Below are 26,558 nucleotides of genomic sequence, written 5' to 3'. Positions count from 1 at the left end.
GAGGGAGATGCCTTTACATCAATTGTTTTTACACAAATATGGGGTTGCACAACCACATACTCGGGGTTTTTCTGCATAGCATGCAGAGTCTTCAGGGGCAGTGACTAGATCATGTGCTTTCCAATGCGCTTACCAAGGTTGTCCATGAAAAAGTGCGTTTAAATGACCTAAAATAAAAGGGCAGGGAATTCTCAAGTGAGATCATCAGGTATTCTGGTTGCCTGCACATATGCAAAGTTTTAGTGACCTTAGCAGCAGTTACATAAGCATATAGAGAGCAAAACAAACTCATATTAAATGCTGCAACACATATGGTCTTCCTGACAGGATGTTCCAAGCCGTGCAGTGATTTTACAGTCCATATGCACTGTACAGCAGTTCTTTGGTCTCAAAACAGGAGTCAAAAATAGCATATCAGCATGAACCCCACATTCTTTGTCTTTTATGGGCAGTCTGCATGTTAATATTGAAATGCAAAACACGACTGTGGCTAGCTGTGTTTAACAGCAAAAAGACAAGACAGCTACATGGGACTCGAACTTAATAGCTGATAATGTCACATATGATACAATATATGATATGCAAAAACCCCCAGTAGTAAGTATTTTCCCAGGGTATGCCACGAAGCACTTTAAAGTAAGGATCATCAGTAATTTTATTTTGTTTCGGCAGGGATACCTGGACTGGAGGAAACATGGAGGGAGCACCATTCTGCATGGGAGGAGTATCTTTCTAAAGGAGAATATGTTTCACAGGCTATCTGGGGCCACACAGCGTAAAGACTACACCAGATCTCTCCTTTCCAGCCTCAAAGATGAATCTAACCAGAACATCATCCCAGGATGAGATTGCCAAAGGATGCCAAGGGGTGTAGAAGCACTAGCTGTACTGAAGCCAAGTTTCTTGGTTTTAAATATGTCCATCATCCGTGTAAACTCCAAGTGCCATTATCTGTCATATTTTGGTCATAAAAAAGATTCAAGAGCACAACCGAGTCCAGCAGCCAACACCTGAGGAGTCAGTCCAAGGAACTCGTTTCCAGTGTGCCACATTGGAGGGTCACAGACCCCCGCACCGCACGCTGTGCGCACTGCACAGCCAAATACCTGCCAGCTTGCGGTCTGGGTGCAGTCAAGTAAAAGTGCCTTTCCAAAGCCATCACCGCAACGTAAGCGTGCGGTGAACGTCTCCAAAAGCTCAGCGCTGCCGGGCCGGCGCCCACAGCTCTTGTGTCCACGGCGCTGACCTCACCGGCGGTATCGGGGGGACCTCGAGGCGGGCGCGTCGCGGCGGCCGCTCTCCGCGCCCCTTCCGCCGCGGGGGGAGCGGGGCGGCGGGGCCAGCCAAGCCTCTGCGCAGCCGGGCCGGGCAGCAGGCACTAACCCCCCCGCCCCGGACCCTCCCCGCCGTTCGGCCGCGGGCTCGCCCGAGGCGCAGCGCTGCGCGGTGCCATGCGGGGTGTGCGCGGCGCGGCGCTGGCGCTGCTGCTGGCGGCGGCGCTGTGGCCGGCGCGGCCGCACCCGCAGTGCCTGGACTTCAAGCCGCCGTTCCGGCCGCCGCGGGGCCTCGCCTTCTGCCGCCACTACGCCGAGTTCGGCTGCTGCGACTCGCGGCGGGACCGCGCCCTGCTCCAGCGCTTCTACCGCCTGAGCGCCCGCCTCGACGGGCCCACGTACGCCGCCTGCGCCGGGCACCTGCAGGACCTGCTCTGCCAGGTGAGGCGGGGCTGCTGCTGCGGGGGGCTTTGCAGAGCACGCGGCGGGTGAGCCGTGCCGTTAGTTCCCAGGCCCAGGCAGGGCTATATGGACCACCCCGCTGGCGCATCAGCCATGGCATGAGTGCCTGGCATGGGCACAGGCACGGGTCCATTGGCACACATATGAGTACATCAGGGATCAGTGCAGCAGCCTAGGCATATGCTCCCAGGCACCGTCAAGAGTGACTGTCCATCATCAGGTGTCCCAGTGGACTTCTTGTCCTTTTGCAGGAATGGGGATCTTGCTCTGCCTTAGTTCATGAGCAGCAGCGTTCTGAGATGGATATGTGGGCAGTTACAATTTTCAGACACGCCTCACCCTCCCGAAGCTGTATCACAGGACCTGATGAAGACATCCAGGAGGGGACCTGCCTGCACAAAACATGCTCCTTGTTATGCCCAACTCACGGGATCAGGTGTTTTGGGTTTTTTACTGGGTTCCAGCATCCTGAGTTGCTTTTAAGCATGTGCCAGTTGCTTACAGTCCTGATGGTGGGTGCAGAGTAATGCCTGAAAAATTCTGTGGCCTAGAAACGTCTGTGGTGGCCATCCTACACAAGGAAATTACCACTCAGGGTTGATGTTCCGTGTTCAGATATGATAACAGGATGATCACAGTCTGCACAGAGCAAAGCATCTGACCCTATCATCAGCGGTGGCCTCGTGTGTATGAAAATGCCCCTGAGACAGAGCAGTGGCAGCTCTGTGCTGTGCAAGTGTAAATCTTAAATTCATCCAGACAGTGGAGTCTCATCTGCTGTGCTCAGTTGGGATCGAAGTGGCTTTTCAGAAATCCTGTTCTTAGCATTTTGCAGGGTACCTCTTGTGTTTCCGAAAGCATGAAGAGAAAAGCAACCCCTTTCCACATCTGCTTCCAGAGATTTGACTTCTATTTCATCTCACATTGGTTTGGAACCAATAACCTTTGAATATATTCCCAAAACAAGAGGCGTCCAAAAGTCCATTTGCAGATAGGAAACCAGTTACCAGTGCATGCTAAGCACTCCTCCTGCCTCTGGAAGCAGTAAGTAAGTTTCATATGTATATCAGAAACCTGACCATTGAAAATTTGTTCAGAAGCAGTGAAACATTTCAATGTGGGAAAATGATTCACTGTGATGTTCTGAGGAGCTCAGTGCATCACCAGCCCAGACGCAGCTGCAAACCACCACCTCTGGCCAAGCAAGCACGAAATGGAAGTTCAGGCATTGCAAGCACTCCAGAACACTCTGCTTCCATTCATTCATTCATTATATATACAATTTATATCCTAGACCTGAATTAATAAGTGGGTTTCTGTGACTTATTCATCACACTTCTGTCTCTTTCAGCTCATAATTTGTGATTTCTCTCAAATGTGATCAAATTATTTTGACAAGTGTCTTGGCGTGTACTTGTGATGAGGATTCCTGCCTTGTCTTACACTGTGATTTGCTACATGGTGCTGTTTCAGTTCCATGTGGAAGGGCAAGTGGAAGACCAGAAACATCCTTTGCTCAGTGCTGCCTGTGATCCCCCAGCCCCAAAATCCCCCCACCCAGAATCAAGCTGAGAGGATGCTTTTGGCCATGGGGGAGAGGAAGGCTGCAGTGGGACGTCCCTCTGCCTGCCCCATGGCCTTGGCACCCAGGGGTGGTTTGATGGGGGCAGCAGGTCTCACAGAACGTGTGTGGATGTGGATTATTGTGCAGTGGGATACAGGACACCAAACTGCAGGAGAGCAGATGCCTTGTTCTGCTTCTCGGGGAACAGCTTGCCTAAAGGCTTGAGTTTCCAGATGGGAGTGGACAGGGAATGTCAGGGATTACGTAAAAGTCAGACGCTGAGGGGTCCCATTGCTTCCTCTGGGCTGATAGCAGCAGTAGATAAGCCATTGATGTGGGCGTTTGTCCAGATTCATACTGCAGTTCCTCAGATCAGTAGCTGCTTCTGAATTACTGGAACAGTTAGGATGGATTTGGCTAACTTGTCTTCATGTCACTTGTTTTATTTTCTGATGAGTTATTTTCATCCTACCGAAAGTTCCAGCCCTACCGAAGTTACTGAACATCTGCCCATCAGTTTCCTTGATTATCATAGATTAAAATGAATGAATAGACCATGCCATTTAGAAATGAGGTTTTAGATCCATTAGTGATGCTGGGCTGTGACTGAGTGTAGAGTTTCTTGGTGTTTTGAGTTAGTGAACTGACAAGATAATGTGAAGGGTGAAGGATCACAACATTTGCTTCAGAAGCAGAGAAATTCAGAATCAGGCGCCAGGCTCCACCTCTTGTGGAGTAAAAGTTGGAAAATACCCCACTTATGACTGGAAAATACTCCAGGCACATGCTTGGGTACTGTGGCTAGTGATGGATCTCTGAACGTCACTGCTGGCATAATGGGGCTGTAAACAGCCGTATACCACCAGGAACGTGGTAAGGGGTGAAGAAGTTATCCACAGCTGTTGTTCGGACACACCTGAGGCTGGGCTGAACAGCCCACGGCAGTAAGGAGACAGGGAAGGCATACCTCTGTGCTGTTTTTAATTCCAGTGCTGAAGCCAGGACATTGCTTTATAATGCATGAGCTCACTGCTTGCTTTGTTGGAGGCTTTCAGAGAACCAAGTGCACTCCAGTACTCAAGCAGGGGGCTTCCTCTCTCGGAATGTGAAACCTCCTTAGGCAGCAACAGACTGAGCTCCCATCCAGCCCTGCCTTTCCAAAAGCCCTTTCTGTCTTGTTTCGATTTGTGTTGTGAGGCCAATTTTTCAGTCATAACAACTGCACTGGCAAATGCTCCGGCTCTTTCTGTCCCTGGCACACCTCGTGTAACTGAGCCGAGTGCCGTTACCCAATCTGCCCGTGTAATTTCAGTGTTTTGTGTCACACTCAATCTCCTTTTTACTACATTAATTGCTGCTCATTTGAAGGCATAATAACCTTCATTTTGCAATGAATGGCTTGACATTCCAGGAGGAAAGCTTATTGTGCACTAATGATCTGTTATATGGCCTCTCAGTTTATTATGGTATGTAATGGAAAATAAAATAAAAATTAAATGTTGTGTGTACTTATCAGCTAATTTAAATACTTCAGTATCTCAGATGTTGTATCTTTTCAGCTATTGAATAGTACTGTAATCTGCATTAAGAAATAGCTCCCTATAGATTTAGAAACAGGTCCCTGGTTTTTTGTTATTCTTTCTTTTAACTGAGCTGGTTTTGCTTGGGTGAAATGCCAGCTAGGAATTAAAAATGCAGAATTTATTCAAGAAGGATAGCTTCTCTTCCTACCTTTCTTAACTCAGTTATTTATCTATCCCTGTGAAAATAACACAGAGTCATATTACATTGTTTGAAGAGCACTTCTGAGATGCTTGTTGGGAAGATGCATTGCAACTGGGAAATATTGTGTGCTTATTACAAGGAAAAGCCCTTCCAAGGCAGAACTGAGTTCTTTTGTCCAGTTTGTAATTTGCAGACAGTTTAACTAGACTGCAGCTTTTTACATAAGGAAAATATGCCTGTAGGAGTTCTCATAGGGGAGAATACAGCGAACTATGTGAACTTGATCCAGTCTTTGGGTATATTTCCAAGGCTGCACGTCCATAAATGAGGATTGAGCTGCAGTTGCTGCCAGTGGACCTTGCCTGAACTACAGCCTTTTGGTGTTCACTGTCTGAAATCCTGTAGCCTGAGCACTCCCTGCAGAACTTGGTGACCAGTGTCATGATTATAAGATACATTTCACTACTTCTAGTCAGGTATGTAACTGTCTGTAGGCAAAGATCCACCAGCAAAGGCAGCTGCACCCAGCGAGGATGGTGTGTGCAGTGATAGCATCCCAGGCTGGGTGCACTGTGCAGTACAAAGGATGGGTGTCCTTCTCCTCTCTTCCTACACTTTCTCATCCTGCTGCTTCCAACCTGCAAATCACATCTGTGTTTGAGGTGCATGTCTGGATTATCAGATGAGGAGGTATGAAAGTTGTAGGTTTTGGCCCTGCAGACCTTCCCCATTCCCTCCTCATCCTGAAGATGCAGGACCTGAATCTTCTCATCTAACTCTTAGGTTTTGCTTCTGTGCTGTGATCAATCGCCTCATTATTTCACAGATGAAGTCAGAGCATCCAAGAGAAAAGTCTGGTTTTCCCCAGTACAGTCCACTGGAGTGATGTAGCAAGATATGTGTCATTGCTGGTTTTCTTGAGTTAGTGCAATGTTTGGAATAAATGAGTAACAGCATGAGGAAGCCAGCTTTCACCAGTAATATTGAAGATCATTTCCGTGAATGCTGAGATAAACCCCTTTTCTATGATCTCTTCCTGTGTTAATTTCTCTTCAAAATAAACGACAAAGTATGTTGTAATTAAGGTGAAATTTCTCCAATTAGTATTGATGCTCAGCTGTTTCAGATCTGGTCCAAGAAATCGCCTGAGGCTTTTTCTCTCTCCCCCTAGGAATGCTCTCCATACGCAGCTCACTTGTACGATGCCGAGGATCCCTCCACCCCTGTGCGGACGATACCAGGACTTTGCCAAGACTATTGCCTGCAAGTGTGGCAAAAATGCCGCTCCATTTTTCACTATCTCTCTGCAGACCAAGAGTTAATTGCACTGGAGAACAACGTGGCAAAATTCTGCCGCTACCTGTCCTTGGAGGACACAGACTACTGCTTTCCACACCTGCTGGCAAACCAGAACCTTAACCAAAACCTGGGGCTAGTGACTGCTGATGCAGAGGGCTGTCTCCAGCTCTGCCTCACGGAGGTTGCCAACGGGCTGCGCAATCCTGTTGCGATGGTGCATGCCAATGATGGCACCCACAGGTTCTTCATTGCGGAGCAGGTTGGCCTGGTGTGGACCTACCTCCCCGATCGATCCAGGCTTGAAAAGCCATTTCTGAACATCAGCGAAGCCGTACTTACCTCACCTTGGGAAGGAGATGAGAGAGGTTTTCTAGGTATTGTCTTCCATCCTAAATTCAAATTTAATGGTAAAGTGTATGTCTACTATTCAGTTGAAGTTCATTATGAAGAGAGAATCCGAATCAGTGAGTTCAGAATTTCTCCTGCTGACATGAATGCTTTGGACCATGGTTCTGAAAGGTATTGTACACACGTTTCTCTGGCAAATGTATTTAAGATCTCAGAGGGCAGCTTGTGCATTTTTAAAGGCTATTAATGAATGAGGCTTATTTAGGTTAATATTGTTCTTGCATTCCAGTGCGTTAGCGCATTAGTTCAAGTCTGTCTCTAGCATATTGAGACAGAGAATATTCATGTCTTCCGTGAAAGAACTGCAAGTGCTCAGGGATAAAACATTTACATCTCTCACTTCTGCTGTGTCAGAAGATTTAACGGAACATTGTTTAAACATTGGTTACAGTTAGTATTTCGGGATTTGATTTTTGGTTGGTGTTTTTTTGCTATTGTGATGATTACCCTTTAAAACGGACTTCTGCAGAGCATGAGTGAAATTCATTCCAAAGGTTTCTAAAATCAGTATAAACGAACTCAGTGATACTGGACCAAAGATGGATTTAGGCCCATATTTCTTTAGCTGAATGACAGCTCAACACTGTGATATTACTAATTTAATATCAAATTAAATAAAATGCAAACCACTATGCTGTTACTGAATGCATTTTGATTGGAAATTTCATTTGTTTGAGTCTGGTCCTGCAGTTGATCCACATTAATATGCACAAATAATGAGAGGTTTGTTTATGAAGTCACTCTGTAGATTTATAACTGCATAATAGAACCATTCTTTTAGAGACCCTTGAATATTATGTTAAGATTTTTGCTTTGTTACATGGGTTATATTAAGGGCTTTCCAAATACTCAGCAGTGGATGGTTCTAGCTCAGAAATGCATGTAGCCTAATGATGAAAAGAGGATGCTGATTTATAAAGCAATTACAGTGTAAGCAGCACTGTGGATGACAGGTAAGGGGAATTGAAACACGGTCCTCAGGAAAGCAAGTCCAGAGCTTAAACCTGCAGAGTCAGGGCCCATGAGCTGTCTTATTAAGAAAATACTCAGGCTGTCCATTTGTAACATTTTCTCTGCTTGTTTAGCCAGTGGTTAGTACGGCAAGAGCTTAAGAAAACAAAATTATGGTCCTGTTGTGCTTGTGTAGGCAGAGGTCCCACTGACTTCATCCTGAGATACTGCCCAAGAGAGAGCTCAGGCCGACACGTGGTGTGCATTGCCTGAGCAGCAAGGCGTGTGTCTGTGTGTCTGCAGGTTTCCGCTCGATGTGTTTTGGTTTTTTCTGTCTTCTTTGGGAGGTTGAGAAGGATTCATCTTTGTGTCCGTATAGGATCCTCCCTGCTCCTGCAGCTGGAGTCTGTGCGCTTGTGCACAGTTGCCTCATCTGAGAGGTGGTGACATTTAACAGCAGGAGACAGTAATTACATAGTTGGGTTCCTTCCCACAATTTGCAATCTGATCATGATTGTAGCTATCAGTACTTTCAGAAGGGAAAAAACCTGACTAAAAATGAGGTGGTATAAGTGATTATTCCAATTAGGTTTTTCAGCTATTAAGAGGCACTGCCAGCATGAAATCCGGACTTTTATAGAAGCTGGAGTAAAATAAACTTCAATTATTATACCTGGGAGCCTCCACTGCGTGTATTTGTGGCTTTACCTTTCTATAAAGTTATACTTTATGTATTTCACCCTTTTCTTACTATGAAAGGAGTGCCAGGTGCATAAAATAAACATAAAAGCAGGAGACAGTTTGGATTTAAAATTAAGGTAAAGGTTGTTGGTACTGCTTTGAATAACCTTTGTCAAAATGTTAATTTGTTGGCGGGGCTGCTTTTAACCACTCTTTAAATTCATGAAGTTCTGTCTAATTGTCATTTAAGGATTCTTCTTTCTGTAAGAATTTAACTATTGCTCAATGTTTGAAAAGTTTTAGGTTCGCCTTGAAAGAGCCTGTCAGGATGGTGCCAAATGCTGCACAGATGGACCAGAGTCCTTTCTGTTGCAGTTTACAATTGGATTTAAGCTGAGATGCCTTTTCTTAAAAAAAAAAAAAAAAAAAAAAAAGGTTTAATAAGGGGGAAGGAAGAATAAGAGGAAAAGTATGATTAATTAAAAATATCTTCTGTCACGTGACTTCCCAGATTTTCCTTATTGCACAATTTGGTATTTCTGTAATCTGGAAAGTATGTTGGAATTATTTAAGGTTAGAAAATCAGCTATGCCTAAGCAAAGTGCAGAAACATGGATATGGAGGAGTTTCCATCAAAACAAATCTGTTCCTGATGTGTCAACATTGGAGTTGCTCTGCCTTTTGTTTAGGGCTTTTGCAGTAGGTAAAGCCTCCTCCCTGTTTTCGTTTAGGATAATCCTGGAAATAGAAGAACCAGCTTCCAACCATAACGGAGGAGAGCTGCTTTTTGGAGATGATGGGTATCTCTATATATTTACTGGAGATGGAGGCATGGCTGGAGATCCTTTTGGGACCTTTGGAAATGCCCAGAACAAGTAAGAGTGGACCCATCCCTATGGCAGCTCCATGCCACCAGCGTGCGGCTGCAGTGCAGTTGGTCGTGGGAATTCAGTGCTGCTTGAAGGCTGCACAGTGGCCCGATGCAAATGAAATGATAGTCTTGAGATGGTTGTTTTTCCAGAGATGTTGAAAGACTTGTCTTTTCCAAAACAAGAAGAATGAAACCCTAAACGTCCCCAAAACCCATCTCTGATGTTTAACCGAGGTCTAGTTTTATGTCTTTATTTTTTACTTTCCTTTATTCTCACAACATAGATCAACTCTGCTGGGCAAAGTGCTGCGGATCAATGTGAACAACAACGACCGCGGGCCTCTGTACCGAATCCCTCCTGACAACCCTTTTCTTAATGACCCCAAGGCTCGCCCTGAAATCTATGCGTACGGAGTGAGAAACATGTGGCGCTGCTCTTTTGATCGGGGCGATCCTCGCACCAAGGAAGGGAAAGGACGGCTCTTCTGCGGGGATGTGGGGCAGAATAAATACGAGGAAATCGACATTGTGGAGAAAGGGAAAAATTATGGCTGGAGGGCGAGGGAAGGGTTCAGCTGTTACGATAAAAAACTTTGCACCAACTCTTCAATGGGTAAATAGATGTGTTCTCTAACTGCACCTCCCACTGTGCAGTTTTCTGCACTGTCATTTTTAATTCCTGCCTTCAAAGCCTGGCTGCCTGATGGAAAACATACTTTTTTTGAGATGTAAACCTCTACTGTCTCAGTCTAGAAGGAAACTGACTTGGGATAAATATTGAAAGTCCAAATGTTACCATTTTTGAGTTAGGAGGAAAAGGAAACACGCTGGCTGTTGTTTTTCTAGGTGATCTGGGTTGTTAGTCAAATTGCTTGGTGATTCTGTGATTTAGGGGGAAAAATTAATGTTTCCTACATAAAATAAGCTTTTCTGCAGAAGTGAGAAAAATTTGGAGCAATCATATTTTTCTCCATGACTTACAAGTAGTGTCCTTATTTTTAAAAAAAGAAAGAAACATATTGTGTAAGCTGGTCAAACAGTATACGCACTGCCTGCTTTGCAGGTAACTGACTGTACAGTGTCTCTTTGTTTCTTTTAGCCATGCGAAAAAGGAAAACCTTATTGCTTTTTTATTTTTAACTTTTGAAACCTGGATTCAGGGTGCTTGCTGGCTGGCTAAATTCCAGTGCACGTGTGAAGTCAGAGTGTATTGTGTTGCAAGATCTGATGTGACCACATCTTGTGCTGGAGCATCTCCCTTGAGATGCAGGGGGCAGTAGGCTGGCACTGATGCGCACTAGCTGAGATTCTGATTTTTTTCTCTTCTATGTGCTATGTGGTATTGTTTGACTTCCTTTTATTAACTTAGTTTAACTTCCTTCCTTTTATTAACTTAGCTACAAGTACAGTGGTAGTGATTGTTCTTTATAAAAATGGGAGTGCAGGAAGCAGATTTTTTGCACTGCCTTTGCTGAAGCAGTTGTCAGAGAGCCCGTTTAGTGGCCTCCTGTGTGACAGCGCCTGAGTGAGCATTCATGGCAGGCACTTTACTGGGGTCTCCAGGGATTCAGAACAATTTCTTATGCCTTTAGAGACACTTTTGTTAGAACAGCAAAATGCCACAGCCCCTTTAAAATGATGAGTGCAGCTGAAGCACAGAAAACAGCTGCTTTAGAGGAAATGCCCCTGGTGCAGGTTCCTCTCTGGCAGAGCTGCTGTGTTTCCTACTTGAGGCATCTGCTATGCGGGCAGGGAGAAGGCTGTGAGGATGTGGAGGGGTGGGTACCACGAGGAGATACCAGGAGCTTCAAAAGAAAGGGGAGGAAGCATCTAATGGAGACCATCAAAATCAGGGCATCTCCCTCTGTTTTGCCTCTGTCTTGTGTTTTAACTTATATTTTACAATGAATATACCAGTACTACATCTTGCCTGCACCATGCTATAAATATTTGATGGTCCTTTCAGGTTAAGCTCCTCTGTGTCAGAGAAACAGAAGCTATTCTCACTGACATCTGACATATCTTTTCACCAGTGCCTGCAGTCTGGAGTTACCCATCTCTATTTTGCCCTTTCACCCCTAAAACAAAGCTGCATTGGGCAAACATCTCCCGTATGGGTGCAGTGACTCTAAGAATAACCTGCGAATTCATAGGAAAACCAGCCAGCCTGTGTAGAAATGGGACAGAAGCTGCACTAACAGAGCTGGGTTGTAGGGGGAGGAGAAGGGATCAGGAAGACAGTGAGGTGTCTGGGTAATAGGGAGCACTTGGGCTTGTCAGGGATTCAGCTTCTATTGTAAATGGAACACTGACCAGTCTTACTTAGCTAGCTTGACCATGATTAGCACAGCCAGCTGGGCAGAGCTATCAAATGTGGTTCTGAAAAGGTGAAAATCAAGCTAAATAAAACTCCATCGGCACTACATTTAATTACGAGATGCTCAAGTGAACTTGATTGTATCATGCTAGTCTCACACCTGTCTAGGTAAACAGCTATTCTGCATCATATGTAAAACAAGGTAAGTCACAGATCTTTTCTCTCCTGCAGATGATGTGCTTCCAATTTATGCATACCCACACAAAATGGGGAAATCGGTTACGGGAGGCTATGTCTATCGGGGTTGTGAGTCTCCGAACCTGAACGGCCTGTACATATTTGGTGATTTTATGAGTGGGTAAGTAAATACTTCAGACACTCACTAAGCTCTACTCCCAGCCAAACTCCTCCAGTGATACTACACCTGTCTGTGGGTGCACATGCAGTCTAACAACTGAGGTCATGCTGCTACTTGCTGGCTGGAAGCACCATGCAAAGCCTGAGTGCTCATTACAGGAGGTTCACGTGTCATGTTTTACATAACCTTTATTCCATGGTGCTGTGCATTCTAGCAGCCCTTGATGTCGCTGGTTCACATTGTGCCAGTACAAATAAAGGGGCAATGATATAATGTTCATTTAAAGTCCTGGAAGTGGTGTAAAAAAGCATTTGAATACATCCTAAAAAACCCCAAACACTCTGATGCAATGTTTGCAGATACTGAAGAAATAGAAAGAAAAAACTACATTGTCTGGCAGTGAGTCTGATGCAAACCTGTGGTGAAGCAGGCATGAGACTGCCCTCTTTCCCCCCAGCTCCCCTGCCTTTGCCGTATCTGCAACTCCAGGCCTCTTGCCTGCAGTACCCTTGCCGCCTGCCCCAGATGATGCACTAGTCCTGGGGGGGAGAGAGGTCACAGATCTGCAGCGAGGCCGGGCGCTGTGTGTATCCAGCAGCATCCACCTCCTCCCCAATAGTCTGATATCCCTTAAACCCTCCCCTATTGTTTTTTCATGTGCTTGTGTTGCCCTTGAGAGACAAGGTGTTGTGTGGGCATGTATTTGTTTTAATATTAACAATCCTTTGTTTTTGAGGAGCTGCAGTTCCTGTTGCAGCTAATGTGGGTAGGAAGCAATAAAGATCCTTCCAGCTGTCCTCATTAGTGTTCATAAATCATATTCTTGGTTGTGTTGTGGAAGTGTTCTTTTACCTTGCAGACGCCTGATGTCTTTGAAGGAGGATCATGCTACCGGAGAGTGGCAGTACAGTGAAATCTGCATGGGGACAGGACAGACGTGCATGTTCCCTGGGCTTATCAATAACTATTACCAATACATCATCTCCTTTGCTGAAGATGAAGCAGGTAATCTTCTAACTTTGTCACACTGAATGGTATGCTTGTGGCTTCTCTTCAGAGCAAAACACCAGAGAAGGGATCAGAGAGGGCTCCTGGGGGGCAGCGGGTGGTGGGGAGGCAGAGCATGAGCCTGTCAGTCTTTAAAATTCCCAGCATCTCCCAAACATCAAACCGAAATTACAGTCCTAATTTTGAGACCAGTGTGCCAGGCAGTGCCTGCAGGGGGAACTGGAGAGGTACATCCGTCGGGACTGCGGCTGGGTGTGCTGCTGCCCGCACACCTACCCTCTGGGAGGACTGGGAGCAGCGGAGCAAATACAAAAAAGCACAGCTTAGAAAAGAAACCTCATTCTTCACGGTGCCATGCCGTGGGGAATGCAGGCCCTGAGAAGCTGATACCCAAGAGAGAGCAAGTCTATGCTCTTGGCTAGTCAAGAAGGCTGTTGGTGTTTTTAATGGATACAGGGAAGCAGATGTAATGAACAGTAATTATGAACCTGCTCACCCGGGCCTGGAATATTTGTACCTCTTGAGGAGAAGCAGAATGAAAACCCTATGTTACGTCTCGAGTGATGCATCTGCAAAAGGCTGCTTAACTCCATATTTTATTAGTGCCAGCTGGGATTTTGCCTTGCATAGGACTGAAGGATGCAGTCTCAATGGAGCTTTGCATAGTGGTATTTTTTAAGACTGGAGACATTTTGCTCTCTAGAAGGGAGATGCTGTGATTTGAAAAGGAGGAAATAAAGTGTCCTGGGTGGACAGAAAGCTGGTGACCCTTCCCTTTGTTTATACAAGGGTATGGCTAATTGCTTAGCCCTGCAGTGAGGCAGGCAGAGTGTGCAGCCCCCAGCTGGGGATGGGGGGAGGATGAGCCCCGCAGTGTTTAGCCCTATTGCTAAGTAGCCTCGTGTGTGACTTGGCAATGCAGGAGTTGATGTTCTGCCCTGCTATGGGGAGGTCCTGGCTCGTGGTCACAAGCACCTGCTTCCAGAATGCCCCTGTTTCTTAACATCTGTTTTTCCTGCAGATAGCATTAGGTGCGGATGATGCACAAACACAACATCTGTGGCACGCCATATAAATGCAAATGTTATCATGTAAATGCAAATCATCCAAATTAAATATTAGCTCAAAAGTTTGACTTCAGAATTTTATCATCTTTTTTTGGAGAGCTGTTTCACAGTGCTGTGGCGAGAAGGCTGTCTTACCCTAAAATCAGAATAACTTAGCTTAAATCGGCTTTACGCCAATTCAGAGGGCTGCTAAGTGCACTTTCAAGCAGTTAATTGCAGCTCTTCCTCATGCACGTGGTGAGCACATCTCCTTTGTCCTGCACCCATGGGCAGTGTCTGTGCAAAGGGAGGCTGATACCCTGCTAACCTTCTTCTGTCCTGTGCTTTCCATGCGTGATTTGTACAAGTACAGTAGAGCTGAGTGGAAATTGGGGCAGGAGTCTGTTTGCAGAGGTAGTTATTTGCCTTTTGTTTGCTTTATTATAATGGAAAAAAATCTGTTGTTAACAGAATAGGGAGGTTGCTTTATCTGCAGTGAAGAGTCTTATCTTGCACCTTTTTGGTGTGCTGGGAATCTCGGGTTTTACACAGCTTGTCATTTACAAGTTTATTTTAACAAGCTTTTCTTCACAGAAGTGTTTGTTTTTTTGGGTTGTTGCTTTGATGAATGTTAATGTGGCTGGTGGTCTGGATGTGTTTATGTGGTGAGGACACCTATATTTTTGGCTTGCTGCACAGCCAGTATAAAGCCAGCAGCCCCATCCCCTGGCAGCTGAACATGCCGGGGACACCCCAAGCACTGTGCTATGTCTGTGGGGCACATGTGTGATAACCTGAGCATCCATATTTCTGCCTGATAATGTCCAGGAAAGAGGAGTGGGATGTAAACCACCCGTCACTGCACCGCAAGATGCGGTGACAAGTGTTTCCCACCCCTGTTTGCATCAAGGCTGCCTGTGGCCTGTGGTTAATGGAGCTCACCACAAAAAGGAAGAAACTAGCCAGGGGTGGCTGGGAGCATCCAGAGGAGCTCAGCCCAGGGCAACACAGGAGAGCGGGAGGAGGAGGAAGGCTCAGCAGCCAGCACCAGCTGCTACCAACTGTCCGCATGTTCTTTTGCCCACTCTGACCTCTCTGTTCCTTCCCCTCTTCCCATTGGGGTATCCATAGGATGCCCAAAGAAATCTGCCTTACTAAGCAGGTTTCCATTACCTCTTTTTCTTCTTTTTTTCCCTTAAAAAAAAAAATAAATATTGGAAGTGTATTTTTTCTCTCCAATCTTTTTCATTGCACTGCTCAAGAACTTGAGCTGGCAGAAAGAAAGGAGATTGCCAGAGGGACTGCTTATCCTGGTGTCACCTGCACGACGGGAGCAGAAGGATAGAAATGCAGTTAAGAGAAAATAAGTTAAATAAATGGTGGTGGATATTGTTTGGATGAAGGTCGAGCCCTACCCATGTGGCCTGACAGAGCTGTGATGAACCAAATGCCTTTCTGTGAGATACATGTCATTTTGTGAGTGTGCTAGAGAAAGCAAAAGCAAAATCTTGTTCTCCTGTAATTCACCCCGAAGGAGCACTTCATCCAAAAAAGCAGAAGACAGTGTGAACACTCTTAATTTCCTTTCACTTCATTTTGAGGAAGGGAATTCAGGGTTTGACTGTTCTGCATTAGAGAAGTTAAAGATCAGACTGAGATGACAGCTAAAGTGTGGGCAGCTGAACCCACAGTGGGAATTTGTCCGAATAATATTTCATGACAATATGTAAACGCTCCCACTCACTAAGAGTATTTTATGCCACTGGCTGCAGCTGAACTCTCATTACAAATCCAAACACAAACCTGTCTAGTTTCCTCCGGTAGACAGATCTCCACATTGGTCCCACGCTTCCTGATGCTCTCTGACCCATGATGCAGAGTTAATGCCTTTGTGCTGACAGGGACAAAAGGTCTTTGGAGAGTTTTCATGGCTGTTTGTTTTTTATCTTTTTCCCCAGGGGAGCTTTACTTCCTGTCCACTGGTGTACCAAGTGCCACGGCACCCCATGGAGTGGTGTACAAAGTGGTGGACACCTCTAGGTATGAGATGCTCTTGTTGCAAAGCCTAAGTGTGGTGCAGTGTGTCCGGGTGTGGATGTGATGAATGATGCTGTCTGAGTAAGTAGCTCTCCTCCCATGCTGGGCCCTTCTGTGGAGCTTGATCAAGGTATGGCTGGAGCCAACCCATTGTGGGTCTGCTTTGCTCCTGCAGCTGTGGGAGTCTACACTTGTTTTGGGGCCTCTTGTTGTTAATATGGGTTGCAAAATTTGTTCCTGAAGGCTAAAGGAGGATTTTATGGGTGGTTTGTCTTTCTCTGGCAAAGTTTCTCTAGATTCCTGCCCCAAAGGAGGCAGTTTTTCTCAAGGTGTTTATTCTCAGTTCCTCTCCATCCCTTGTAGCCAGCTGCATCTCCTGTAAGAGCCCTGTGCACAGGCAGCTGCAGCTGAAGCTGACCTGCAGCATGACCTGCAGTGCTTTCTTGCACAAACCAGAACTTAATGTCAAAAAGTACATATTATTTTTTGTGTTTCAAAGAGGAAAATGGCTTGGACAAGGAAAGAAGACCATTTTATGCCTTCTGGATCCTGTGTGTGTATATCTGAGACTGGGCACGGCAGGGAATAGCTGTGTTTTATGGGAAAACTTATAGCTGTTTTTTCCATCTTCCTGTTTTTAAGCGTTACTATTATTGGCTAAACACCAAACTACTTTCAGCCAGACGCGGAGAGTGAGACTTTTGTAGTTTTTATGTTGGGGGTTTTTTTTAACGGATTACATTTATAGCTTTAGCTATCTGAGCACTTTGAACCAAACCACTTGTCTGGTTTTATGTCAGAACCAGGCTTCAAAGTTAAGCAACCTCCAGAGCTGCTGCATGTTTTCCTCTGACTCTTCCCTGTCAGGAGCATTTTCCATTAAATAACACAGTGGAAGAGTTCCTGTAAACTGTGTATTAAGAGGCCGGTATTACGCAAGCTTTGCAAAAATAAACAAAGCAGAAGTCAAAAACAAGTCCTAAGCTTAAAAAGAAGCCTCTTTCCTGTGCAGAGTACAGAAAAAATTCACAGGAAAATTCATAAAAGTAGGGAACATCCATATGTCAGTAGAAGAGAGAGAAGCTCTTGTCTTCCACAGAAACACAAAGGCAAACAATCCTGATTACAAAGGAGTTAGTTACACTCTCCAAATGCAAACATCATGCATTTTTGAACCAGTTTGAAAACATCTGAAGACTGAAGAAATCTGTGGATTAACAAGACAGCCACTGTAGGGAAAAGTGATGATGAACTGGATGTAACTTCTCAGAAGTGAGATATACCTCCATGGCAAACAAAATTTGTGCCAAAATAATGCACCATACTAAGAGGGAGCTTCTGTAGGAGACAGAGCTCTTGTGTGAAACTAATGCATTTTTGGTACTACTTTTATAGTAGCTAGTCTTTTGTCTGGGCTTTATGTATGAATAATAGCATGTTATTTTGCTTCTCTGAAGAGAGCCTGAAAACTTGCACACCTGTGCACATGTGACCTTTATGTCAGATGTTCAACATATACTGTCTAGGTTTGTAATTTTTATTCTCAGTTTGATTAATCTTCCTGTAATGCTTGAACCTGCCAATGTTTTATTTCCTTAATGGGTTCAGCAGTGGCAGGTGAAAACACAGCCAGAGGACTCCACTCCCTTATGAATATTTGGACTTTGATCAGTGCAGATATGTGATTGTTTAATTATGTTTTCTACTGTAAGAGATTACTTGGATCATTTAAACAGACATGATTTTTTTTCCCAAGAGCATTACATTTGCAGAAAAACAATGGGAAGCAAAGACTCACGATGCCAGGAGAAAGGAATTAATTGTGCACTCTATGTGTCCCTTTTCTCACAGGAGAGCACCACCAGGAAAATGCCGAGTTGAGCCATCGCCAGTGAAAGTAAAAAGCAAGCGCATCCAGTTTGTGCCAAAGGAGAGTGAGTGTCACTGTTGCTGTTTATTATTGGTGCATGTTAGCTGGCAGTAAATACAAACTCCAGGCTCCTACTATCTCTGTGTGCACAGAGACCACACAGAACTTCACTCTTCAGAGTATCCTCAAAATTAATTCTTACCAGCTGTTTTTGGATCAGAAGAGTTGGTTCAAATAAGGCATAATGTGTTTCCCCTCTCCTGGCTGTGTGAAATCTTCTCTGTAGTTTCTGCCTCTGTGCATTTTCCCTTTTTCATGCTACATCATACCTGTTTCATTACCCACCAACTTGGTTTCCCTGTAATTGTTTCCATAGTGAGATACTGACTGTGCTCAATGATAAGTGATAAGTGATTTTTTTGCTGTGCCTTCAGGTAGTGAGGAGCACTTCAGGAGCTGAAGGATGTGATGGCTAAAGTGTTGGAAAATAGCTCATTGAGCAAGATGAGGGCTGAGTCATTCTTAGTTGTAAGTGAGAGAATATGGGATGAGAAAACACTCCTGAAAGAATTGAAGAGATCAGCCATTCAGGTGAATTTTTGGCTTATCCAAACCCTCCAGGGCTTTTTGCTTGCTTCATACTGAATGAAGTATTTTACTGCTAAAGCTGGAGCAGTCAGCGATGTCGCTGAATCTGCAGCAAGCCAAGTACTATTTATATTAAGTGCAAAAACTTAAATACGCTATTAGTATCTCAAAATAAGATTAGGCAGCATCATCTTTCTTTTCCCCTGTGCATTTTGTTTACACATGTAAGTACTTAGGAAGTACTCTAACAACTTTGTCATGAAATTCATATTGCTGTAGGAACTCTAATGTCAGAATACGTGATTTAATTTTTAATAACATTCATCACCTTACGCTGCATTTGAGTCATTGACAGTTCCTACAGCTTTGACTTCAGATAGGAATTATGGCACTCAGCACCTTGCAAGATTAAGTCTTTAAGGTGGAACAAGATCTAAGGCTAATTATTGACTGTTGATGTGTCTGAGCACTCATCACATCTTCAGAAACATTCTCCTTTACAAGCTGTGCGTGCAGTTTCCAAACATTAGTAACTTGGATTGTGTTCAACAATTTTTGTCTCTGCTTATGCATTGTTCTACATGCAAGTCCTAAGTTCAGATTTTTAAACTATACATATAACTAAATCTTCTGGGTTTGTTTGCAAGATAGTTTTCATCATAAAGTAAAACTTAGAAACAGTGGAGGAAATTCTGCTAAGAGTCTCAAGAACTAAATTCACTTTCAGGTGAAAAAGCAGCATGAAGAATTTGATTCAGAAGCATGCAAACAAGGATGTGTAGCTGTAAATATTTTGCTGTTTTGGTTAGTGTTTAGTATGAATGTAACAGAATTGCCAAGGCATGTGGCTTGCATTAGCTGGATAAGTGCATTTGTTGGAAGTATATTTAATAAATAGCTTAATGAAGAGTAATATATAATAACAACTTGATTCAGTGCAGTGAAAAGCACTCCCAGGTGACTATTAGCTTTCATGCAGTCCTACATATCATCATATGGCTTCCAGGATTTTAAACTGCTTTGCCAGATCAGGCTCCAGCAACTGAGGTGTACACAGGTAAGGCTTTCATATCTATTTCTTGCCTTCAGAACCTCAGCTTCAAAGAAGGGAAATCTTTTTTGCCACAAATACAATTTCTCTCCAAAGAGTGTTATTTGGAAAATCTGGACCACAGCAAGGGTTTGTCTTTTGGGACATTGGATGTTAAGCACAAATAAGACAGTCATATTTTTTCCTTGTCTCAGTACTACGAAGCACATGATGAATGAGAATGGGTGAATCTAGGATATAATTCAAAAAGTTGTAATGTCTTTGCAAATGTCTCTAACACTGTCCCAGCTCAGTTGATTGTTATTCTGAGCAATTCTGAATTGCTTCTTTCTGACAAGGAAAAACTTATTTTTATGCTAAAAATAGAGCGCATGCAAATAAGCAAGTCCAGTAATGCTTGGAAACTGTGACAGCAAAGAATTTTCAGCTCTTCAGAGTTCAAGACTCTTTTATTTTTTTTTTAAATAAGAAAGAAAAAAACCCAACCCCAAATCCTGTTTTATGTGTTGTCCTGGCAACTCCGTTCCTTTTGCACATTCCAGTTGCCAGAGAGAATTGATTTTGAATGTTCCTGATTTCAGCTCCTCTGAATAAAGCATCTGGCCCAGTGGGGAGGCCGGCACTCTTGTCTGGTAATGATCCAATCATTAGTAATGAAGAGAAGAGCAGAAATAGTGCCTGTCTTCAAAATGCTTTCAGCAGAGGAGAAGGGTATGGTGGGGAACTCCTCTTCTGATCGTGAAACTCCAGTGCCTACCCTTTAACAGCCAGGCCGAGGCTTTGCCAATAAACTGCTTGGAGTTTCCTTCTTGAAAGAGGCTTGCTTGTTGGCATTAAGCCCTGCAGTCCTGCCTGCTAACTGAAAGCAGCCGACATTTTTGCTCAGGAAATACTGGTTCACCAGGAGCACTGTCAGTTCTCAACAGTATCAAGGAAGCAAATTCCAAGAAACAAGTAAGTCAAAAATCAGTGCTGGTTTTATGTAGTTGTCCGTAAGTGTTGTCGATAGGGGGACAGACTCATGGTTTCCTGTTTTTTATCCCCAACAGAGCTGATTATGAAGACACCGACACCACGTCCCCGGCTGAAGGCCATGGCCGAGGTCCCACAGGGAGGCAGGCAGGACCCTGGAACCCCCCGCACGCCAGGTGGGGACTGGGTGGCACAAGTCCCACCGCCGCCAGGGAACCGAAGCAGGACATCCACCACACCAGCGCCGGGCGGCAGAGCCTCCAAGCCCAGGAAGGGAGCTGAGAGGAGAGGACAGCGCAGGAAGAAGAAGCCCCCCAGCACGGCCCCGCCACTGCAGAATGGTGCCGTACGGCTGATGGAGCAGCAGAACCGCGGCCAGAGCTGGGGCCGGGTGGAGGTTTATATTGACGGTGAATGGGGCACGGTCTGTGACGATGGCTGGAGCTCACTCGGCGCTGCTGTGGTGTGCCGGCAGCTGGGCTTCCCCTACGTGGTGCGGGCGAGCAAGAAGGCAGAATTTGGGGAAGGGACCTCCCTTCGCATTCTCCTGGATGATGTCCAGTGCTCTGGGCAGGAGAAGACACTGCTGGAGTGTGCCCACGCCGACATTGGCACACACAACTGCTCCCATGAGGAGGATGCCGGTGTGGTGTGCAGCCAGGAGGAGGTGGCAGACTGATGACAGAGGAGCTGGGGAAGGCAGCTGAGGGACTTGGAGCGTGTCACTTTCTTGCCCAGCACCCTAAACCAGCATCAGTACTGAGGAGGGTGTGCCTTGCCTTGAGGATGCTGCATGTGTTTGAAGTAATCTTGTGGTTTTCTTCATGTTTATCCCTGTGCATCTGCCTTGGAGGGAAAGAAAAAGTAAAACGAAGCAGTGGCTTGAGTACGATGTGGGCAGGCACTGCATTTCTGCCCCAAACATCAGCCTTTATTGATTAGAAGAGATGCACCCTATTGCCCTTTCCCTTTTCAAAATACAGCATTCCCCAGCTGTGCTTCCCAATATTTTGCCAAAAAAACAGATTCCCAAATGACCCTGTATCACTCTTCTGGAAGTGTTTGTGTTGTTTGGCTTGCTTTGCCACCTGCAGCTCTGAGTGGTGGTTTCTAACTATGCGTAAATCTGTGCCTTTCTTTACAGAATACAAAAGTTGATTTATTTTTTTTTTTTTAATTTTCCATGCACTAGTTTAAAGGAAAATGACTCCCCTGTAATGCTTTTTATTGGTATAAGCCTGTTGGTCATCAAAGTTGACTATGTCCAAGCAAAATCAGATAAATTAGAAAAAGTCATAGTGTTCTGCCTGGAAAATATTTCTGCAGTTTACACTAGCCTAAGTGAAAAGAATATCTGGCGTTTGTTACACGAACAGGATCATTATCCAGTTTAACCCTGAAGATAGTTGTGTATGTTTCTCCGCTTCCCCAAACATTGTGAAGCCACATGTTTTTGCATTCAGTTTTCACAGGTGTGAATAACTAGAGTAGAGTAGTGCTGGGGTAATAATCTGGTAACATTTACCCCTTTTTAAAAAATGTATAAAAATGCAACACAAAAGTCATTTTGTCTGAAATGTGTTTTTCACCTGAGTGGTGATTGGAGACACATGTTCTCCTCTTGTGGTCTCTGCATTTGATAGCATTTTGCCTAGTTATTTTTTCCCCTGATGTAATCAGGATAGGTTTTATCTTGCTGCTTACACATGAACACGAGAAAGATAAAATGAAACAAATGTAAAATGACTAGCGCATCCAGAAAAGTTCACAAGCAAAACCGAGTATCTAAAGCTCTTACTGTGGATATTAGATTTGACTGTCCTCTTCAGCCTAAAACATTGATGTATAGAGTAAATTAATTTGGTTTAGATATTTTTTTCTGAACTTTCTGATATACCCATTAAATATATTTTGATATTAAAGAACACCTTCACTGTACAAAACCAGTCAGTCAGAAAAATAGCACTGTCTGCCTACTTCTTATGAAGTATAAAGGGGAGAACAAACATATAAAGTGCCTTTTGCAAGATTCTACTCATTTCATTGGAAAACCTACAAATGCCATCAGGCACCAGACTGTCGTTAGGCTTTTCCCATTGCAATGAACGTGCAAATGCATTTGTTTAAACTGCAGAAATTCACTTCAGGCACATCAAAACGTTCAGGGAACAGGAGAGTGCTTTGTAAATTCTTCTGTTAAAAGAGCTGGCACCTGATGAGCTGATGGGACTCGAGGGCTGGAAGAAAATGAAAAGCAGAGATACAATCTTTCTTCTTCCAGATTCCTCTTCCACTTCTTTTGGGTCCTTCGCCAGATTTCATCTAGCTCTAGCTGTGAGGCTTTAAGGAGAATCTTGGTCATAGTTATGCTTAAAAACTTCTGGGTAGAAAAAAGGCCTGCACAACAAAAGTTTCTCTTAAGGAATTGAGATGATTCAAGGATGCCTGCCATAGACCAATTAGACAGGAGTTTCACCATCATTTTCCAGGTACTTAAGTATTCTTTTTCTAATTTAACTATTAGTTACCCTACAGCTGCTTTGGCCCATTTGAACCTCACGAGCGTAAGCAGAGGCCTCCTATATCTTGCATGCTGCTGGTGGTGCCTGCCACCGACCCCCGGCTGGCAGTCACTCAGTGGCACACAGCCTCGGGTGACAACGAAAGGCATATGGAAACCAGCCCGCAGGGAGCAGCCATTGGCAAGAGTGAGCTATGCTGTGGCTTGGCTGACAGCAAACACGGAGTCATACACCCCTGTGTTTGCTGACGGTGTTCCACAGGGGAAGCACTTACCAGCATAGAAAGAGACAAGACTTGTAAATAAGTTGGGTTTTTTTCTTTCTCATCCTTTCTCCCAGTCTACACTGAGTGGGGAAAGCATTCAAGCAGGAGCATGCCAGCTCAGTACGTGTGGATGTGTGTGTGTCTGTGCCTGCCAGCTCAGTATGCTGCTATGATGCTGGGAAGATATTTCTGACCATGATGGTCCCTTCCAAGCTCAAAATATATCCGTTCTAATCCTGGTATTTGTCAGTCTAGTTCCTTGGTATTTAAATAATGAGCCTGTACTATTCAAAGCACAGAAATACATGTGCATTTCAATACCTGATATATAATCTGCTGTTTAATAGGATTCTTATTGATAGCTTGTTTCTTTGTTTTAAAATGCACTTATATACCAGGATGTTGCACAAATTAAGCTTTAGATAAATTAATAAACCCTGCTGTTACATTTGAACTTACTGCCTGTATGCTGTTTCAGAGTAAAGGTCTTAAAATAGCCCAAAATAATGCTGGTTACCACAGTGCAGCTGCCCTTCTGCATGTGTTATGTGGCAGTCCCAGGCTTTTGTCCAGTAGCAATATGGTTTATTGCCTTCTCTCCTGATTCACTTCTGTGACTGAGACTGGAGCATCTGCATTTTTCCTTACACAGTTTTCCTTTCCTTCTGTTAGCACAGGTACATCACATAGAGGACCAAGCATATCTCTAAGGGAACAGCGTAGACCCAGCCTTGCTACCTCTTTTTCTCTACCTCCAAGGCAGAGTAGCTCTGTGCAGAGCTCAGGGGTTTTTTTCACTTACATTGCTTCTGGTACCCGGCAGCCAGCCCAAGCACCACCACGCTGTCTTGCAGTCTGTGGTATAGACATTACCTTCAGGCAAAAATAATTTGAATTTAACCATGTTCTTTCCAAGTCATCCAAAAGACAGATCCTCCCACATGTATCTGGTAAAAAAAAACAAAAACCTTTATATCTTGCTGTCAAAGCAATGGAGAGATAGTGAAATAAGTAGGGTGATGCAGTGGGGGTGCTCATTCAAATACTGGCAAAACCCTTCTGGGTGCTGAGCCCTGGATGGAGCAAGCCGTGAGGACATCCCCCATGCCGGGGAGCTTGGGCTCTGCCCAGCTTCCTTGTGTCAGATTGCAGGGTATGAATAGCACGAGGCACATGTATCACATTACTAAGCATAGCAGCCTGCAATTAAATGACACTGAAGCCATGACTACAGTTCAGAAAGCTCAGCTGTGGCACTGTGGGCGACACTGGCGCCAGGAGCAGACATGAGTGTGGGGGCCCAACTTCTCATGCTGCCAGGGTGTTTCTCCTGCCTTCATCTCCTATCAGCCTCTCCTCCACCTCTCACCAGTCATCCCTTCATGCTGGGCCTCAGCATGGCCAAGGGAGAACAGCAGCTCGTGTACCACTGCCCCATAGCCCAAACCAAAACACTTCCAGGAACACACTGAGCAAAGCCTGCCTTTTCTTTAACCTGTTAGTGCTGATATGGTTGTATGGGGTGGGAGGTCCCCAGTACAAATCCATCCCGCTGTGCATTAGCTCAGCCCAGCACTGTTTGGTTATGATGAACATAGAAATTCAGAAGCGCAGAGGAGAAAACCAGTCACAACATATCAGTATCCAAGCCTGCTTTTCCTCTTGGAAAGATGCCAATAGACCTCTTTAAAAGGTCAGCTCAGCATGTGAGATGTGTTGGCCCCCTTAGATACTTCCATACATAAATACACATTTTTCTATAGGAAAAGAGATGTAAGACTCATCTGATAACTAATAACTGCATTCCAAATTTAAGTTTTAAGAACTCACAAGACCTCAAACCCATTTGATGTGTGTCTGTACCTTGCTGCCTTGTGCATGTCTTTCCCAAGGTTTTCATGTCTAGACTTTACCCTGGGGCACAAGTTCAGCGATAGAACTGCTTTGAGCAATGTTTTAATGTCATCAGAAAAGCAGCTACGATGGGAGCAGCAATCATTCCTTAACAATAATGTGGTAAATAGGAATGCTGTTTTTAAAGAAAAAAATAAGGCTCTAGTGTTCAGCCAGCTGTAAGCACTGACATCAAGTAGCTTGACCCTCAGGGGCATTAGCTATTGGCAATGACTAAACCCTTCGACTGTTTTCATAATTATTAACCATCTTGCCAATTACTTGCCCACTCCATGCTGGAAAATCTTATTGACTGAGAAAGATCAGGACCTCAGTGTACATGAGCTGGATGACAACAAACTCAGTGTGAAAATCACTGCAAAGGTCTGTATTTAGCAGTGTTGGGTAAGTAACATCTAAGCCCACTGTAGATTTTGTTTGGAAAAGGTATGGTTGACTCCTATATCTAGCGTAGTTTAATCTGTGGCAAAAGATCTGGTATGTAACCATAAGCACACAGCAGCAAATATCTTCCCAAATGATACCTTGCAAATGACTAGTAACAGAGAAGCAGTCACTGACTGTTTAAGGGGAGGAAAGTTAAGGTAAATGTCTCTAATGTATTTATTTGGTAAAAAAATTGGTAAAAAATTCTGTATGGTCTTACTTTAAATAAGTTCATCTGCCACACTACTTTTCACATTGGCTGTCATAATAGTAGTAAAAACCAGGCAGATGCTATTACCTGGCTGTCAGGACAACAAGGTAGGTTTTGGAGGTGTACTTCAATGACTATTTTGAAATCTGGTTATATTCCTCTGGCAGTGTTGCTCTGAGCAAGACAACAGTCTACTGGCATTGCAGCATTCATATCCTGGGTTCAAAGATATGCAAAATAGGAATTTATCTGAACTCTCAGGAGTAAATTCAATAGTAAGCTGAGCTGCAGTCATGCAGCAAGAAAGCTTGAGAATATACATTTTCTGTCTTGAACTTTCCAATCCTTGGAGCAGAGAACTTTATCTTTTGCACTATTAAAACCAAATTATTATTTGCCACAATGTAGCAACTACAGGAGATGATCGAGGAGAGGAAGGTTGAGGCACACTGTGCACAAACACAGTGAACATGTGAGGGACAATGCTTCTTGCAGGATTGCCCATGGGATTGCAGAGCTGCTAGCACCGGACAGAAGGACCGAAATCCCTGAACAGTGGTTGGTCCTTGGATTCCACCTGGACAGTGTTTTTGCCTAGGAAAGAAGGAGACGCATAGTAAAGTTTGCATTTCTGCTGGAGATGGATGAAATGCAGTGCTCATGTCCCAGACCCCCACTAGTTCCATATGGACCTTTAGGCAGGGGGTGAGGTTTTAGACTGTAAGTTCTCCAGGAGAG

The 26,558-nt window shown here is 44.5% G+C and overlaps 1 protein-coding gene across 1 annotated transcript; it reads left to right on the top strand.

The window, feature by feature from the left end:
- Positions 1–1,451: 1,451 nt before the first annotated feature.
- Positions 1,452–23,728, top strand: HHIPL1 (HHIP like 1). Its single transcript, XM_030482704.1, has 9 exons — positions 1,452–1,715; positions 6,197–6,843; positions 9,096–9,239; positions 9,520–9,848; positions 11,784–11,910; positions 12,770–12,915; positions 15,923–16,004; positions 17,853–17,935; positions 20,560–23,728. The coding sequence occupies exons 1-9, from the start codon at positions 1,452–1,454 to the stop codon at positions 21,159–21,161; spliced, it is 2,424 nt and encodes an 807-aa protein (XP_030338564.1). The 3' UTR covers positions 21,162–23,728.
- The last annotated feature ends 2,830 nt before the right edge of the window (positions 23,729–26,558 follow it).

The sequence above is a fragment of the Strigops habroptila genome, chromosome 4 (genome assembly GCF_004027225.2).
Source record: "Strigops habroptila isolate Jane chromosome 4, bStrHab1.2.pri, whole genome shotgun sequence".
NCBI lineage: Eukaryota > Metazoa > Chordata > Aves > Psittaciformes > Psittacidae > Strigops > Strigops habroptila.
This window is presented reverse-complemented; position numbering and strand designations above follow the sequence as displayed.

Bases quoted from the DNA above. Each gene is read 5' to 3' on its own strand.
- HHIPL1 (XM_030482704.1), top strand. From the start codon at position 1,452: ATGCGGGGTGTGCGCGGCGCGGCGCTGGCGCTGCTGCTGGCGGCGGCG. The intron at 9,240-9,519 runs GTAAGAGTGGAC...CTCACAACATAG, and splicing joins TTTGGAAATGCCCAGAACAA to ATCAACTCTGCTGGGCAAAG. The intron at 11,911-12,769 runs GTAAGTAAATAC...TTTACCTTGCAG, and splicing joins TTTGGTGATTTTATGAGTGG to ACGCCTGATGTCTTTGAAGG.